General features: G+C 37.0%; 1 protein-coding gene across 1 annotated transcript in view; it reads left to right on the top strand.

The window, feature by feature from the left end:
* LAMA3 (laminin subunit alpha 3) overlaps positions 1-17673 on the top strand; it is a 337939-nt gene that overhangs the window by 102955 nt on the left and 217311 nt on the right. The window contains exons 9-11 of the mRNA XM_044682964.1: positions 11374-11464; positions 14287-14418; positions 17286-17351. Of these exons, the coding sequence (XP_044538899.1) occupies positions 11374-11464; positions 14287-14418; positions 17286-17351 (289 nt within the window). The remainder of the gene's footprint in view (positions 1-11373; positions 11465-14286; positions 14419-17285; positions 17352-17673) is intronic.

Here is a 17673-nt window from a genome sequence, read left to right as displayed (position 1 = left end):
TTTTTTTTTGTCTTTGATTTCTCTTGTCCATGTGAAGTTAATGACATCTCGTTCAGGCAAGCAGCATGTTCCCCCATTGTGTTTTCTTTAGTTAATAAAAAGTACCTCTAATATCTCTAATGCCATATTCATCATCAGCCCCAAAGAAAGAAGGCAAAATGTATAGCATCTCCAGAAGGAAGGACCCTTTTTCGATCTTTCTTCCTTTAGTAAAACTATAACAAATCTCATGTAAGACTCAAGTACCCCCACTTTGTTTTGACTCTTCTAAATTGTTTTTTTTTCATTTATTTAAAATCCAGATTTGGCCTCCCTTTCTGAGGGAGAGAATATCTGAGCCAAGTTTTCACTCTGCTCCATAAGACTTCAGTCTCCTTCAGTGCTCTGATCGCCTTTGCTTTCCAGATGTTTTACATCAAAGATTAAGCGCTGTGGGCACCCCTTCTTGTTTGGATTGTTTTCTGGGTTCTTTTGAAAGGTTCTTTTCTAAGTCACCAGACCTTTGGAATTCATACCATGGGGTCTAAGCAGAAAAAAATACTTTTTGACAAAGTTATCCTGTTAACAGTAGAGTCTTTGATCTGAAAAGCATCTCACTATCATGTAGGACTGCTGTTACTGGTACTCTAAGCCTGTAGGTTGGCAATTTGCCAGTAGATAACTGTGATTATGTACCAGCATGAATCAGAAAAGCCCTACCCATCAGCCACAGCCAAAGATCCTTATCAGGATACAGAGATGAAAGCTGTTGTTGATTTAAGATACCTTGATATAGTAGAAAGAACGCTGAAAATAGATTCAGACAGTTGGGATTGGGATTCAGGCTCAAACTAGATCTGGACTAACTACCTTGTGTTTGAATCTTAGTACTGTCTGTGTAAGCTGGAGCAAAGTGATTTGGTCTTCAATTTCCTCATGTTCAAGATGGGAAGAAGTACTGAATCTAGTTGATAACCCTAAAATCCTTTGAACTGATCAGGCGTATGATGATATATAAATAGAAAATAGAAAGATAAAATAGAAATATACATTTAATTTCATTACATTTCTCTGATGCAAGTAGATGGAAGCAAGATGTAAGTTGCCCCTTTAAAATGAAAACAATCATTTTTGTGCTACTAGCCTCATGGAGTATTAAACTATAAAGTATAGCAGTGACAGCAACTTCACTGAGATACGATTTCTTTATAAATATTTTGGGTGCCCATGTTGCACTGGTCTTCAGATCGAAGTAAAGAGTTAAAAACCAACGACCATCTGCATCTTAATTTCAGGTAAATTTATGAAAATGATACTTCTATAGACAAGACGTCTGACTTCTTCAACGATTTATTATTTAAATGCCCGGCTACTTCCCTTTCACCTCTCCCACACATGCTCACTTCTAATATCCTTAAACAACATGACTATGTCACCTAGTGGTTCTCCTCTCCATTAAAGGGTCATGGCTAGTGACCCAAGAACCTTGAAAATTCCAAAAACATAGAAATGGGTAGGAACAAGTGATCAGAATAGTATAGAATATTGACAACTGCTTCATAGTTTATGCCTTGGGATCCAGAAAGAGTTCTGTTAGGTGTCTCATGAGTAAGATTATTGAGTAAAGAGGGGTAAAAAGAGTGGCTGATGGCTTTGTAAATTGCCAATATTCTGCATCAAGTTGGCAGCTTAATAGCTAAAAGAAGGCAGGGAGTTTACAAGTAGTACCTGAGGGAAATAATACAAACAGATATGGAAAAAGGTGGGGCAATTTCTGGGCTAGGTATGAAGGGATGTCAGTTCATCTAGATAGCTAAAAAAAAAATCCACATTGTGGTAACTTTCTGTTATCCCTGCCTGGGGGAAATGTAGGTTTGTGCTCTTGCCTGAAGAGAAGACCAGTTAATTACATGTGCTGTGAGTACTAGCTGATTTCATTTCCCTGATAGAGGACAAGATAAGAGGATTTGAGAAATACCTCTTTTGAAGAGATATGTTAAACATTTCTCCTTACAGAAAAAGGAAAATCAAGATTAAATTAGTGATTGCTAAGTTTAAACTTGGTAGGAAATTTTATTTATTTAGCTTCATTCTTTATATTTCCCTCTAAGTGTATCTTGACCTAAGCTTCTTTTAAAAATTATTTTATTAAATATTTCCCAATTTACTTTATTAAATTTATTTATATATATTTACATGTATATTTTACATATAATTATTTTATTAAATATTTCCCAATTACATGTAAATTTTTAGAAATTCATTAAAATTTTTTTGAGTTCCATATTCTCTCCCTTAATCCTGCTCTTTCCCCTCCTTGAGAGGGCAAGCAGTTTGATATTAATTATACAAGTGATGTCATGCAAAACATTAGCCATATTACAAAAGGAAACACACAAAGACCCACAAAAAAATAAAGTAAAACAAAATGTGCTTCACTTTGTACTTAGAGTTCATCAGTTCTCTCTCTGGAGGAAGAGAACATTTTTCATCATGGATCTTTTAGAAATGTCTTAGGTCATTGTCCTGCTCAGCATACTTAAGACTTTTACAGTTGATCATCCTTACAATATTGCTGTTACTGCATGCAGTGTTCTGTTTCTGCTTACCTTACTTTGCATCACGTCATATAAGACTTCTTGGGTTTTTCAGAAACTATTCTACTCGTTATTTCTTATAGCACAACACTATTCTATCAGGATTGTATACCACAACTTGTTCAGCCACTCCCCAGTAGATGGCCATGCCCTTGATTTCCATTTCTTTGTCATTACAAAAGAGATATTATAAATATTTTTGAACAAATAGGTTCTTTTCCCTTTTCTTTGATCTCTTTGGGATATAGACCTAGTTGTGGTATAGATGGGTCAAAGATTAACTTAAGTTTCTAAAAGAAATGAGAACTTTTAGAGATGCAATAGAAAGAAAAATGAATTCTGAATCAGAGGACCTGAGTTCAAATTCCACTTCTGCTAATTACTTCCTAGGGGTCTTTGGAGAAGTCACTTAACATTTCTGGAGTTGTTTCCACATCTATAAAATGAGTTGGTTGGTCTAGATGACCTCTAGGGTCTTTCCAGTTCTAAATTTGTCCTAGAATTCCATTTGTAGACAAAACTATATTGGCTATAGAACTTTTCATAGGGGAGGCGCATAATCCATTACCATATCTAGAAAGTTTGAACTCAGAACAAATTTGTATGGGCAGTCTTTGACATTTTTTAATACAAATGAAATTAGGTTAAAATAAACAGTAAAGTTCATTCAAAAAGTAAAGAAAAAGACTACAAAAGGGCAACATGCAGCCTAAACACTGTGTAGGAAAGGGAGGGAGAGTGCCACCAACTTTCGTTTTGGTGATAGTAAATATTTAATAAGTCCTTACTATGTGCCAGGCATAGTACTGAGTACTAGGAAGAAAGACAAAAGACAGTCCCTACCTTCAGGGAAGCTTACAAGCTGATGGGGGTACAATAAGTCAACAAAAATGTTCAAATAAGCTGTCCACGGGATAAAGAAGAAATAAATAACTGAGGAAAAGCACTAGAATTAAGAGGAATTAGGAAAGACTGTAGAAGATAGGATTTTAGTTGGGACTAAAAGGAAGCCAGAGAAACCAGGAAGAAATGAAGAGGAAGAGCATTCCAGGCATAGGAGGATGCCAGTGAAGATGCCTGGAGAGAGGAAAATAGAGGGTCTTATTTGTAGAACAGCCAGGTGTCACCAGATCAAAAAATATGTGGAAGGATGTGGTAATATGTGGAATATGTGGGAAGGAGACTGCAGAGGACTAGTGGAGAGAGGGAATAGGAGGTTATGAAGTGCTTTGGATTTAACATTTGATCCTAGTGACAATCGGGAGCCACTGGAATTTATTGAAAGGAGTAACATGATCTAACCCACACTTTAGGAAAATCACTTGGACAGCTGAATGGAGGATAGATGGGAGTAAGGGAAAAGCTGAGGCAGGCACATTCACCAGCAGTTGATAGTACAATTATTTTTTGCAGTAGTCCAGGCACGCGGTGATAAGGAGAGGAGGTAGTATCTTTGACAGATGTAGAAATTAAATAGAGAGGGGAGAGCTAGGTGGCTCAGTGGATAAAGTCAGGCCTAGAGACAGGAGGTCCTGGGTTCAAATCTGACCTCAGATACTTCCAAACAACCCATTTACCTCGTCCTTAACTGCTCTGTTGCTTTGGAACTGATAGTTGATTCTAAGACAGAAATAAGGGTTTTTTTTTTGAAAAGGTTAAATGGATAGGCCTTCACAACAGATTAGATATGAAAGGTGAGAGATCAGGAGCCATCAAAGATGACTCCTAGTTTGCAAATCTGGAAGAATAGGCAGAATGGTATTGCACTCTAAATTAAAAGGGAAGGTAGAAAGTGGCTAGCATTTAGGGGGAAAGACAATGAATTCAGTTTTGGACATGTTGAATTTAAGATATCAAATAGACATGCAGTTTGAAATATCTGAAAGGCAGTTAGAAATAGGAGACTGTTGGCACTGGACAGGTGGATTTGAGAATCATCAGCATAGAGGTGATAATTAAATCCATGGGAGCTGATGAGCTCGAGTGAAGTAGTAAAGAGGGAGAAAAAAAGGAGATCCAGGACAGAGTCCCTATGGGGCAGCCACAGTTATTGGGCATAACCAAATAGGGATTCAGCAAAGGAGACTGAGAAGAGTAGTAGGAATTACCAAGCAGCAGGAGGAGACCCAGGAGAGGGTGGTATCCCAAAAGCCAAGAAAGTATCAGGGAGGACTGCAGAGATGTCAAGAAGAATGACGATTGAGAAAAAAAAGATCATTAGATTTGGCAATGAGATCATTAGTAACTTTCAAGAGAGCAGTTTTGGTGGAATGATGAGGTTAGAGGCTGGATTGTAAGGCATTAAAGAGAAAGAGAAGAGGAAATGGAGGCATCTATTGTAGATGACCTTTGCCCCAAAGGACAGAAGAGACATGATGATATTTAGCAGAGATGAAAGGGGCAATGATAATAGGAGTATATAAAATTTTGGTTTTTTTAACTAGTTCACTATAGTGCCTGAAATTCTTTAAAATTTTTTAAATTTTATTTAATTGATTAATTAAGAAAAATTTTCCATGGTTATATGATTCATGTTTTCTCTCCCCTCCTCCCATCCCCCTCCCATAGCCAACGTGCAGTTCCACTGGGTTTTACATGTGTAAATGTGATCAGGACCTATTTCCATATTATTGATATTTGCACTAGGGTGATTGTTTAGAGTCATATCCCCATTGACCCATGTGATCAAGCAGTTGTTTTTCTTCTGTGTTTCTGCTCCCACAGTTCTTTCTCTGAGTATAGATAACATTCTTTCTCATAGGTTCCTCAGAATTGTCTTGGATCATTGCATGGCTGCTAGCACAGAAGTCCATTACATTCGATTGTGCCACAGTGTATCCGTCTCTGTGTACAATGTTCTCCTGCTTCTTCTTCTTTCACTCTGCATCAATTTCTGGAGGTCTTTCCATTTCACATGGAATTCCTCCAGTTTATTATTCCTTTGAGCACAATAGTATTCCATCACCAACAAATACCACAATTTGTTCAGTCATTCCCCAATTGAAGGACATCCCTTCATTTTTCAATTTTTTGCCACCACAAAGAGTGCAACTATAAATATTTTTGTACAAGTCTTTCCTTATTATCTCTTTAGGGTATAAAACAAGTAGTGCTATGGCTGGATCAAAGGGCAGGCAGTCTTTTAAAGCCCTTTGAGCATAGTTCCAAATTGCCCTCCAGAATGGTTGGATCAATTCACAACTCCATCAGCAATTCATTAATGTCTCTTTTTTGCCACATCCTCTCAAACATTTATTACTTTCGTTTGCTTTCATGTTAGTCAATCTAATGCTTGAATTTTTTGAGAGGCAATATTTCTTAATTTTAAATTAATTTATTACTCAGCTACTCCAGAAAACCTAAAATGGCTAATTGATTCCCTCCACAATCTAAACAGGCATCAATGAGAGCAAGTGGGGCAAGAGAGAATACGTCTGATGCACATCTTATATACCACCCCCCAGTGACCTCACCACTCAGTCCCTCCCCAGGAAATCCCAAAACATCTCCACTTGGCAAACAACCATTGAGGAGGTAGACCTAGAGACACAGCCCCTCTCCCCATCTTATCACAGGGAGAGGCAGATCTTAAGGGCACCAACATGCTTCTTCCTCCTTGCCATGAGGCTGGGTTGCTGCAGTCCTAAATGATGGCTAAAGTTTGCTGACTTCATTCTATGAGTGTTCTTCTTTACAGAAAAATAAAGGAGCAGGTCTCTGCCCTGCCTATAACATAATCTAGCCCATGAGATGCCTTGAGATCTGAGAGTAAATTATTTGGAAACTAGCTGACCTTCAAAACCAGACATCTAAGATAGGCTTCACGTAAAAACCATTACAATTCAATATTCATTTTCCACATCACCAAGTCACCCCATGCGACCTCACTATCTGCCTCCCTGAATCACTGCCCAGTTATTAGTCACAATGGTAGTTATGGGGTCTCAGTGTGGTGGTCCATTTACAGTTATACTAATTCCTTGTGCCTTAGAGATGGATCTAATTGACTTGATTATATACTAAATGCTTTGAGACTTCTAGTCATGCCAGGGGAAAGCATAGCAGGGGCCCCAGATAACTCAAAGCATTACAAGCCATTGATTAATAGCTATATGAGTTGTAGGCATACTGCCTAAAAGGAATTAACAAGACTTTATGAATTGTACTTTATAAACGCAAATGTAATATGTCATGGCAAATCTCACATTTCTCTATGTTGCTATTTAGTCATTTTTCAGTCATGTATGATTTCTTGTGATTTCGTTTAGGATTTTCTTGGCAAAGATACTAGAGGGGTTTGCCCATCCCTTTTCCAGTTCATTTTATAGATGAAGAAACTGAGGCAAACAGGGCTAAGTGACTTGCCCACAATCACACAGCTAGTAAGTATCTGAAGTCAGATTTGAACTCAGGAAGATGAATCTTTCCGATTCTAGGCCTGGCACTCTATCCACTGTGCCACCTAGCTGCCACTTTTCTCTATATTCCTTGCTCCTTATTACTGCTGCTGCTCATGAACAAATAGAATCATAGAATTATAATTTAGAGCTGGAAGGAATTTTAGAGGCCATTTCATCCAACCTTCTCGTTTTACAGGTGAAGCTAGAGAGCCTAAGTCGCTTTCCCAGAGTCACCAGCTAGTAAGGATCTGAGACAGAATTTGAACCTACATCTTCCTGTCTTCATGCTCAATACTTTATCTACAATCCCATTCTCCCTTCTCTAGAATGCTAGCCTGTGTTCTTTTTTCTCTGTAGCTTAAAAAGCTCAGTTCAATTTTCTCTTCTTATATATAGGTCCTCCCATCCTCCTCCTTGTTCTTTTTTCTTCCTTTGCTAGGAAAATCCTTACTGATGCTACCAATTATATGGTACTTACATAGTATCTCTTTTAAAAAAAAAATCTTTGTTACATTAAACGTTCCCAGGAATCTCCTTCCTTTTTTCCCCCTCCATAAATAGAGAAGGCATCATCTGACACAAAGATATATGTGTATATATGTATCTATATACATATATGTAAACATATATATGTAAAATGATATCTTGCTCATTTCTGTTTATCAGTTCTTTCTTTGGAGGTAGACATACACAAGTCATTCTTCAAACATTATTTTTGTTGCTGTATATAATGTTCTCTTGGTTCTGCTTATTTCACTCTTCATAATTTCATGTAGGTCTTTCCATGTTTTGTTCTGTTTCTTAAATTAATCTACTTATCTTTTTTTATGGTGCAGTAGTATTCCATCACGATCATATACCACAACTTGGTCCTCTATTCCCCAGTTATTGGGCATCCCCTTAATTTCCAGTTCTTTGCCACCACAAAGAGAGCTGCTATAAACATTTTAGAATATATAGGTTGTTTTCTGTTTCTCTGATCACCTTGGGAAATAGGTTTAATAGTGGTATTGCTGGGTCAAAAGGTATACACAGTTTTATAACTCTCTGGGCATAGATTGCTCTCCAAAATGGCGGGATCAGTTCCACCAACAGTAGTACCTGTTTTTCTTTGTTTCTTTGTTCACGTTCTTCATGTGTTTAATCTGCTCAACTAGATTGCAGTGTCCTTGAGATTTAGGGTCCTATCTAGACAGAACAGAGAGATAGAATGAGGTGATCTTTAGGAAGATGATCGTAAGAAGCTCTGAGTACAACATAGATGTCATTAATTAGTGGTAAACATTTTCTCTGGGTCAGTTGATGTGAAATTCTGTAGTCAGGGATAGGGGTGAGTCATTTTGAACAAATTTCCCATGTAGCCTATTGGGGAGAGACAGAGCCTCATCCAATGGCAGAAGTAGAGAGTACTTAACTGGTAAATAGTCTACATAATGACCTACATGTAGAGTGACAGTGTCAGGTGCCAGGTTTTTTTGCAATTTTTTTTATTTGAAGGCCAATGGTGCCTGTATCTAAGAGTGGGGTGGTTCTATTGACAGAAAAAAGAAGGGCTAACACCACAAACTCAGATTAGTAGTACACACCTTAGACTTGTGATTCTTGCAACCCTACCTGCATTTTCTATGGATGAAATGATGCCATTTGTGTGCCAACTGTAGTTACCATCAGGCTTTGCCACAGGCCCTAGAGAATACTGATTTTAGCTAACAGCAAATTGTGGTATTTGCTATTTATCTTCTAAAGCAATTTGTTTGCTCCTTAATACTCCTGGGATTTTATTGATTAATTGTTGTAAGCCACTGTTGTTACCAATGCCTTAAAAACCTTTTTCTGTGGTACAATTCTTTTCTTCATTTCTTTATCCCAGTTGCACTAGACTATATTTGCTTGGCACTTTTGAGGAGGGTCAAGATAACAACAATAGTTAGTATTTATATTATACTTTAAAATTTGCAAAGTGTTTTGCACTTATCTCATTTTATACCTACCATAGCCTTGGGATAGAAGTGCTGTTATTATTCCCATTTTATAGATGAGAAAACTTAAGCAGATGCAGGTTATGTGACTTTCCCAGTCACATAGCTAAGTAAATATCTAATGGGTTAGAACTTGGGCCTTCCTGATTTCTGATTTAGCACTCTACATCACATTGCTTCAGAAGGAGATTTTAGAGAGGCAAATTCAGTTTTGATATAAGGAAAGCCTTCCTAATTTTTAAAACTAAAAAAGGGAGAAGGAGAATAAGAGGAGGCAAAAGTGGTTTTGGAATCATTTGTCAGGTATGTGGTCGTAGTTGTTGTTCAGTCATGTGTGACTCTTCTTGACTTCGCTTAGGGTTTTCTTGTCAAAGATACTGGAGTGTTTTGCTATTTCCTCTCCAGCTCATTTTACAGATGAGGAAACTGAGACAAACAGGTTAAGTGACTTGCCCAGAGTCAAAAAACTGGTAAGTATTTAAGACCAGTTTTGAACTCAGAAGATGAGTCTTCCTGTCTTCAAAATAAGTACTCTATCCACTGCACCACTTAGCTGCCCCATATATATGATAGAAGTGTTTGATTCTGCTCCTCTATTTTTCATCTCAATTATATGAGCCTCATTAAATAAATGCCTTATGTGGGAGAGGAGAAATGGGATTGCCCTAAAAGGAGCATCTCTCTCTCTCTGCCTGTCTCTGTCTGTCTGTCTGTCTGTCTGTCTGTCTGTCTCCCCCTTTCTCCCGCTCTCTCCCTACCTCCTTCCTTCCCTATTTCTCTCCATCCCTCAGTAGAAGAGGCAAGGCTGGGTCAACCTGTATTGTACCCTGTCCAATATTGAGCAAAGTGACAAGCAAAGGAGCTGAGTTATTCGTTGACATTTAGTGGGTGGGGAGGCCTGGAGAGCAGCGATTTTGTATTTGTTTGAAACATTTATGTCCTTCAATGGAAAAAGAAGAGAAATGCGCAGTGGGGCTGTGCATTGTTTAATGCTTTTGGCTTCATTCTTAAAGAGAATTAAAAGTAATTCAGATTTTAGCCTACAGGACAAGGAGGGTAATAAATAAGATTTTGAAATTAATAAAATTCTCCGTACTAGGGGAGAAAGTAAAGAAAGGATCTTTGTCCTCCCCTTGGTTATTTTGTGTAGGCCCTTGTGTTCACTAGGGGTTGTCACATGTGTTCTAACTTCCTATTGCGATTTCTTTCATTAGAAAATGGACATGCTTCCCTGATTATTTCTGAAATAAAGAAAAGCAGAATGGAACTGAGTTCATGGTGTCTTGTTCCTGGAAACTGTTGTCTGTAATTTGATTTTGTGGCAATTACAAGCATTAGCAGAGAAACTTAATTAGCAAACCTAATGCAGTATTTTAACCTGAGAGACATATGCAGATTTTTTCCATTTATGTAATGGAAACTTTTGAAAATGTTTTTATGAAGAAAGAATAACATGTGAGCCAATGGTAGAGGAGGGGTAGGCATGCCCTGCTTATCCAGGCACTGGAAAAAGTACAAATATGCATCTTAAATATTTTCCCCTCAAACTGAGTCATGATGGGACATTTTCTTGTTGTTGTTCAGTCGTGTCAGTCGTGTCTGACTCTTCATGACCCCAGTTTGTCTTTTCTTGGCAAAAATACTGGAGTGGTTTGTCATTTTTTTCTTCAGTTCATTTTGCAGATGAGGAAACCGAGGCAAATAGGGTTAAGTAACTTGTCTAGGATATCCGAAGCAAGATTTGAACTCAGGTTTTTCTGACTTCAGACCCAGTGCTCTATGATATACTACCCTGCTGTCCCTGTGAATTGACATATTATTTATCAATTTTTTCAAAATGAAATTACTATGAATAATATGGAAGGGCTATGGTGAAACTTAGTCTTCCTAGATTGGTTTATTGCTGTAACTCTCATCCAGGGCTATACTGGAGCCAAATCATACCAGTTAGCAAGGGCTTTTATTAAATACTCAGTGCAAAAACATTCATTTATACCTCAGAAATCACCAACTGCTACAGATCAGGGCTCGATTTATTGACAATCAAAACTGTCATGTGTACATGTTTTCCCAGAGAGTTGGTTATTAAATATTTGCTAGCATACCTTCACCCAAATTGTTACCTATATTTAAAAAAACCCTTTCACTAAGAGTTTGCTTCATCTCAATTATACTGGACTTGTTCTATGGTGGGAGGGACTTTAGGGCTCCTCTAATATAATGTCCTCATTTTGTGGATGACTGTATTGATGTCCAAAGAGGTTTAAGGTCCAATGAATTTACTAAAAAACAAAATTACACAGAACTTTGCAGGGTAACATGATAGAAATATATCTTGGTTTTTCAACTTGAATACTAAGGAAAGTAGATCTCTACTTTGTGTTTTCCTGCCTTAACCTTTTGAAAATTTCTTTCTAGCATAACACAGCTGGTGTAAACTGTGAAAGGTGCCTTCAGGGTTATTACCGTCCTTACAACGTGCCAGTGGAAGCCCCCCATGGCTGTATACGTAAGTCTTCTCCACTTGGTTTTGTTTCATGACTATAATAACCAATATCAGAAAGGTCATCCAGGCAAGTTTCATCTTCTTTTGCAACCTCTGAGTAGTCTCTGACTCTCCCCTCTGTCTTATTCCTAACTTCCAGTCAGCTGCCAAATCTTTTCAACTCCACCTCCAAGTCCCCTCCCCTTTTTTCCACTTATGTGACCACCATCATTTAGGCCATTGATTCCCAAAGTGGGCGCTACCACCCCCCTAGTGGGTGCTGCAGCAATCCAGGGTGGGGCAGTGATGGCCACAGGTGCATTTATCTTTCCTATTAATTGCTATTAAAATAAAATAATTAATTTCCACGGGGCTAAGTAATATTTTTTCTGGAAAGGGGGCGGTAGGCCAAAAAAGTTTGGGAACCACTGGTTTAGGCCCTCACCACTTCTTATCTGCATGACCACTGTGGTTTTTTTTTATTAAAATTTTTTTTCTTCTCCAGTATTCTTTTTTTTAATTAAATTTATTTATTTAGAATATTTTTCCATGGTTACATGATTTATGTTCTTTCCCACCCCTCTTCCCTCCCCTCTCCCAGAGCTGATAAGCAATTCTACTGGGTCATACATGTATCATTGTTCAAAACCTATTTCCATATTATTAATATTTGCAAGCATGATTATTTAAAGTCAACATCCCCAATCATATCCCCATTGACCCATGTGATCAAGCAGTTGTTTTTCTTCTGTGTTTCTGTTCCCACGGTTCTTTCTCTGGATGTGAATAGCATCCTTTCTCATAAATCCCTCAGAGTTGTCCTGGATTATTGCATTGCGGAGAGTACAGAAGTCCATTACATTTGATTGTACCACAGTATATCAGTCTCTGTGTACAATGATGTTCTTCTGGCTCTGCTCCTTTCACTCTGCATCAATTCCTGAAGGTTGTTCCAGTTTGTAATTCCTGTGAGCACAATAGTATTCCATCACTAATGTATACCATAATTTGTTCAGCCATTCCCCAATTGAAGGGCATCCCCTCATTTTCCAATTTTTTGCCACCACAAAGAGTGCAGCTATAAATATTTTTGTACAAGTATTTTTCCCTATTATAGCTTTGTTTTGTTTTAAAAACCCTTACCTTCTATCTTGGTATCAGTTTTAAGATAGAAAAGTGACAAGGTGTAGGAAATGGGGGTAAGTGACTTGCCCAGTGTCAAAAGCTAGGAAGTGTCTGAGCCCAGATTAGTTTTTAAATTTGCCTCCCTCTCTCTGCCCTCTCCAGTCCATCCTCTACATAGCTGCCAAATGGATATTCCTAAAGGAAGATCTAATCTTTAGTCTTTAGCTTAAAAAAAAAAACGCTTAATGGCTCCTCTTGCTCTAGGATAAAATGCAGATTTATCTGTTTTTTTAAAATCTGGGCACAATTTCTGGCCAATATAGGCTTATTCTGTGCGATGTTCTATCACACATTCTATATGTCCACCTAAGTGGCCTTCTTTGCCATTTGCCAGTTGCCCTGTCATGCCATTATCCTAAGTTAGACTTTTTTCCCACCTCTCATTTTTTCTGCATTTCCTTCAAAGTTCAGCTTAAGTTTCACCCACTTTAAGATGCTCCTCCTGATCTCCCCAATTGCTATTGCTCGTCCAGTAGTGCTCTTTTGTAATAAATACTTCTTTGTATTTAATAGTTGGTGTCAAGTATTTCCTAAGCATCTTCCATGTGCGCTAAGCCCTGGGAAGTTGTAGATATACTAAAGGAAAGACATTCCTGGCCTTCACAGAGCTTACATTCTAACATGGGAAGAGAGTGGTAAAACAGTGGAGCTGGGGGAGAGAAAGTACTTTCTCAGGGGAATGGGGGTGACCTTTGGAGAGTCAACGGTGGGGCCAGGAAAGGATGACTGGTCTTAGCCATTCCTCAAAATGGAAATCCCAGGTGAAACACATTCATGAATGGGGAGGAGAGAGCCACAATATATGTTTGTGTGTGTGCATGGAATTATTAGTAGTGAGCTCACCAAAGATATAATATATATATATATATATACACATACACACATATAGATAAGTAGTATATATGTGTATCACATATACACATATACATATATAGAATTATTAGCAGTAAACTCACCAAAGACATACACACACACACACACACACACACACACACACGGATTAGTAGTGAGCTCACCAGATTTATATCTATATATAGCATATGTATATATGTATAACATATACATATATATATGGAATTATTAGTGTTAACCTCATCAAAGATATATATATATACACACAGATATATATTTATGCATATATGTATATGTACATACATCCTTTTGGGGGGAGATAAAGCCTAATTTTTGTTTGACAATTAACAATATATGACATTCCGTAAATCATGTCTAAAATAGAAGAATCTAGAATGCTTTCCTTTGCAAAGAAATAATAATCCTTTTTTGACCAGACATATAATTTCATCGATGTAGGGAACTCTCAGTGAGGAAACTCCCTCAACCAAAACAAATCTGCTCTGTAATTTAGCTTTGGAAAATTGTTGCCTGGGTGTATGATATTTGTGTAACACAGCTAGAGTGTGTTAGAAGGAGGACTTGAACCTGTGTCTTCCTAACTCCAGGGTCAACTCTTATTTACTACTTTTTGCTGCCACCAAACTATTAAAATAATGATAATAATATTCACGGACTATAAAAGCAGTTTCATTGCCTGAGAAATATTTATTAACTATTTCCTGAGAAATCTTGGTATTCACTATATTTGCTCTGCCAAAGGGCTACAAATTAATTAATGTTGTTTTTTAACTTTGCCCTCTTTTTAGTTTGTAGCTGTAACCCTGAGTACACAGATGGCTGTGAACAGGGCACAGGTCGCTGCATTTGTAAACTGAATTTCCAGGGGGAAAACTGTGAACACTGTGCAAAAGGATACTACAACTTCCCATTTTGCCAGAGTAAGTTTGGATTGTTACAAGGGAGCCATCTGTTAGGTGAAAGTGGCAAGGAGGTAGATTTAGGCTTTATGTAAGGAAAAGCTTTCCATCAATTAAAACCATCTAGAACAAAAAGGACTGTCTTGGGAGGTGTGATGGGTCCCCCCTCACTACATCCTCAGGGTGACTAACTATTGAGTATATTCTAAAAGAGATTCCTGTGAAGGTAGAGCTGAAGATGATACCACCAACGTCCCTTCCAACTAAGCTTCAATGACTGATTCTGAAATTCTGCAGAATCAGGGAAAGAGCCAGAAAAGTTGTCCTCCTTCACAAGAGTATTTCAGATCCTTCAGGACATTAATATTCATGGTTTACTTTTTCTATTTTTAACTGTATACACTGGACATAGTTTTACCTGCTAAGGCAAATGGAAATGCATTGAGATTTTATGTATATATCAGAAGATAGATTAAGAACCCAAATTCCACAGAGGAATGTTCTTTAAAATGAACATATTTGCTTTATAGGTGGATTTTTAAAGAATTAAAAAATTTTTAAATGTTTTTTTAAATTTTTGTTCTTTTATGTATCTTCAGTGTGCCTGATTAATTTAGTTTAAGAAATGTCTCCATGTTTTATATTTTAAAGTTGCAAGTTTTGCTTAGAACAAGATCCAAGAGTAATGAATGGACTTAAAGTGATTTCGATAATGTTTATCCTATAGCCTAGATAACTACATGTGAATATGCTATAAATGTATACTCAAAAACAAGTTAATGTCCTTTGTGATTAGTCTAATGATTCAGCTAATGTTTAGTATTTAATGTAAACGGGACAGAACCAAATCCTACGATTTCATAATGAGCCTTGGAAATAGGCGCCACATAAAAAGTGTCAATCCTTGCATAGGAGAGGATTTCCAACCACATCACTCTCATGCCCAAATGGGGCAAAGCCTTCAAATGCTTCCAGAGTGGTTATGGTTTTGAGTGAGGCTGTTTCTTTCAGCTCTGATTACATAAAATAATCTTTGGGAAAAGTGTAACCCACTGTGGGGGGACTGAGGGCAGAGGGAAGAAAATATTGTGGCAAGAAAAAAACATTGAAAAAACCATATTTCATCCCTTAACTTCCCAAGGAATAAATCAAACAACAAATATAAATCAAAAGTTTCCTGAAAGCTCCACTCTTCTTGGAAAGTACCCACAACTAAAGAAAGTCAGAATTGAATTACAGAATTCAATACTCCAGTATTGTGATGTTTCCCTTCATGATCTGTGTTCTTATGAATCATTTAGTCCTATTTAGAGAGAAGCATTGGATTTTACAAGTGGTAGACTTACTTGAATCTCTACACAACAAGCATGTCTTTGTCTACTCTTGGAAGGAAAGAAAGGAAAAAAATCTATACTAAATGCACGGGAAATTAGTCAGTGACAAAGTGCCAGGTCTCTGAGAAATTACTTACCCAGGAGATAAAATAATAGGTTATAGCATGCTGGATCTCAGCCTTGCTTATGTTCAGAGATCTTTTTGACTTTGACTTTTCCAAAGCAGGAAATACATATAATATCCCCTTCCTTCAGTTTCCTCTTCTTAAAAGTGAGTTCAATAAAAAATTCCCTTGAGTTCATACTGCTGCGATGTCGTGAGTATGAACTTGAAATCTATTCCAAATGCTAAAATGAATTGTGTGGTGGGGTGTAAGTAGGGGGATGGCGTGTGAGCATCTGGTGTATGGGGAGAAGGTGCATAAATAAATTGGTGTTTTAAAGTAAGAAACAACAAAATTTTATTACCTGAGATTTTATTTTGTTAGAATTTGTGATCTTTTTTTTTTAAACTCTTACCTTCCAACTTGGAATCAATACTATGTGTTGGTTCCAAGGCAGAAGAGTGATAAGGGCTAGGCAATGGGGGTCAAGTGACTTTCCCAGGGTCACACAGCTAGGAAGTGTTTGAGGCCAGATTTGAATTCACTGAGCCACCCAGCTGCCTCCGATTTTGTGATAATTTGATAAAGGTTAGGTTAAAGTTGTAAATAGCAAAAAAGTTCACAGAGAATGTTCACCTACTTAAGAAAACTTTTAAAATCTGCTTTGTATTCATTTAGAGAGGACAAAATTTAACTTGATGGTAGAGCAAAATACCACTGAAGTTCCTGCCTCTTATTATTAATGTGGGATTTATGTAGTGTTTGGGTAGTTTTATTTTAGTTACTGGATGCAGATGAATAATATTGTATAGGTGCCTCTTCCACATTGTAGGGGTTAGGGGCTTGGCGCCTCCACCATCTTGGAAAATCCTAATAAAGTTTTTTGACCCTTCATACTAAAGAAGAAGTCTGAATTTGTTTTTTTTTCTTTTATGGGGTATTTATGGTACCTTATTGTAAAATTTGGGTTAAATATGTGGTCATAGGCTATATATATGTCACTGTTGGGATTTCTCTACATTTCTAACCTTTATGTGTCATCTGCTAGCTTTTGCATTCTTTTTACAAACTTTTTACTCATTTTAACTTTTAAAAAGAAATTGTGTATATTTATTTAAAGTATTCAAAGATAAAACATATTGATATTCTATGTATTTCTGAGTTTCTAAACTCTGGGTCATCTGGTGGCCTTTGTGTGTCATCTGCAGCTTCTATAAAACTCTCCCCAAATTTCCATTTAGTTTCTTATGCCAACCTGCAATAAATTAAAACCCTTTTGGGGGAGACTCACAGTGTCAAAGACATACCTGTATTTCCTTTAAAATGATCTATTACTAAGAGTTTTCATTCATATAGAGAGGCCTTGTCTCCATTTTATCTAAAATGTCAAGTTTTTATTCTAATCTCTAATTTGATCTTTCTTTGTGTTTTTAATAAATCATTTTTAAAGGCATTCCTATTTATCCTGTTTTTACTCCAAGACCAGAAGCTTCTACTACTCCTAGCGGTATAAGAGGTGAGTAATTCTTCCTTTTTTGCTTACCTTTCCTGAAAGGGTTAAGTTTAATATGTAATTTATGCAATAGACATTTATTAAGCACCTGCTGTGTGCAGAACATTGAAAGTGCTTGATTATAGTGGCTCTTTTTTAATATACATAATGTATATATATATTAATTATATATGGAATGTAATATATATATTATATGTATGTACTATATAATGTTACATAGTGTGTATATATACACATATGTTATCTCTATTATATGTGTTTATATATATATATATATACACACGTATGTGTTTGTATAAAAACACACACACAAACTTTTTTCTTT

The sequence above is a fragment of the Gracilinanus agilis genome, chromosome 1, assembly GCF_016433145.1.
Source record: "Gracilinanus agilis isolate LMUSP501 chromosome 1, AgileGrace, whole genome shotgun sequence".
Lineage (NCBI taxonomy): Eukaryota > Metazoa > Chordata > Mammalia > Didelphimorphia > Didelphidae > Gracilinanus > Gracilinanus agilis.
The sequence above is the reverse complement of the archived record's forward strand: the minus strand, read 5'-3'. Positions and strand labels throughout refer to the sequence as shown.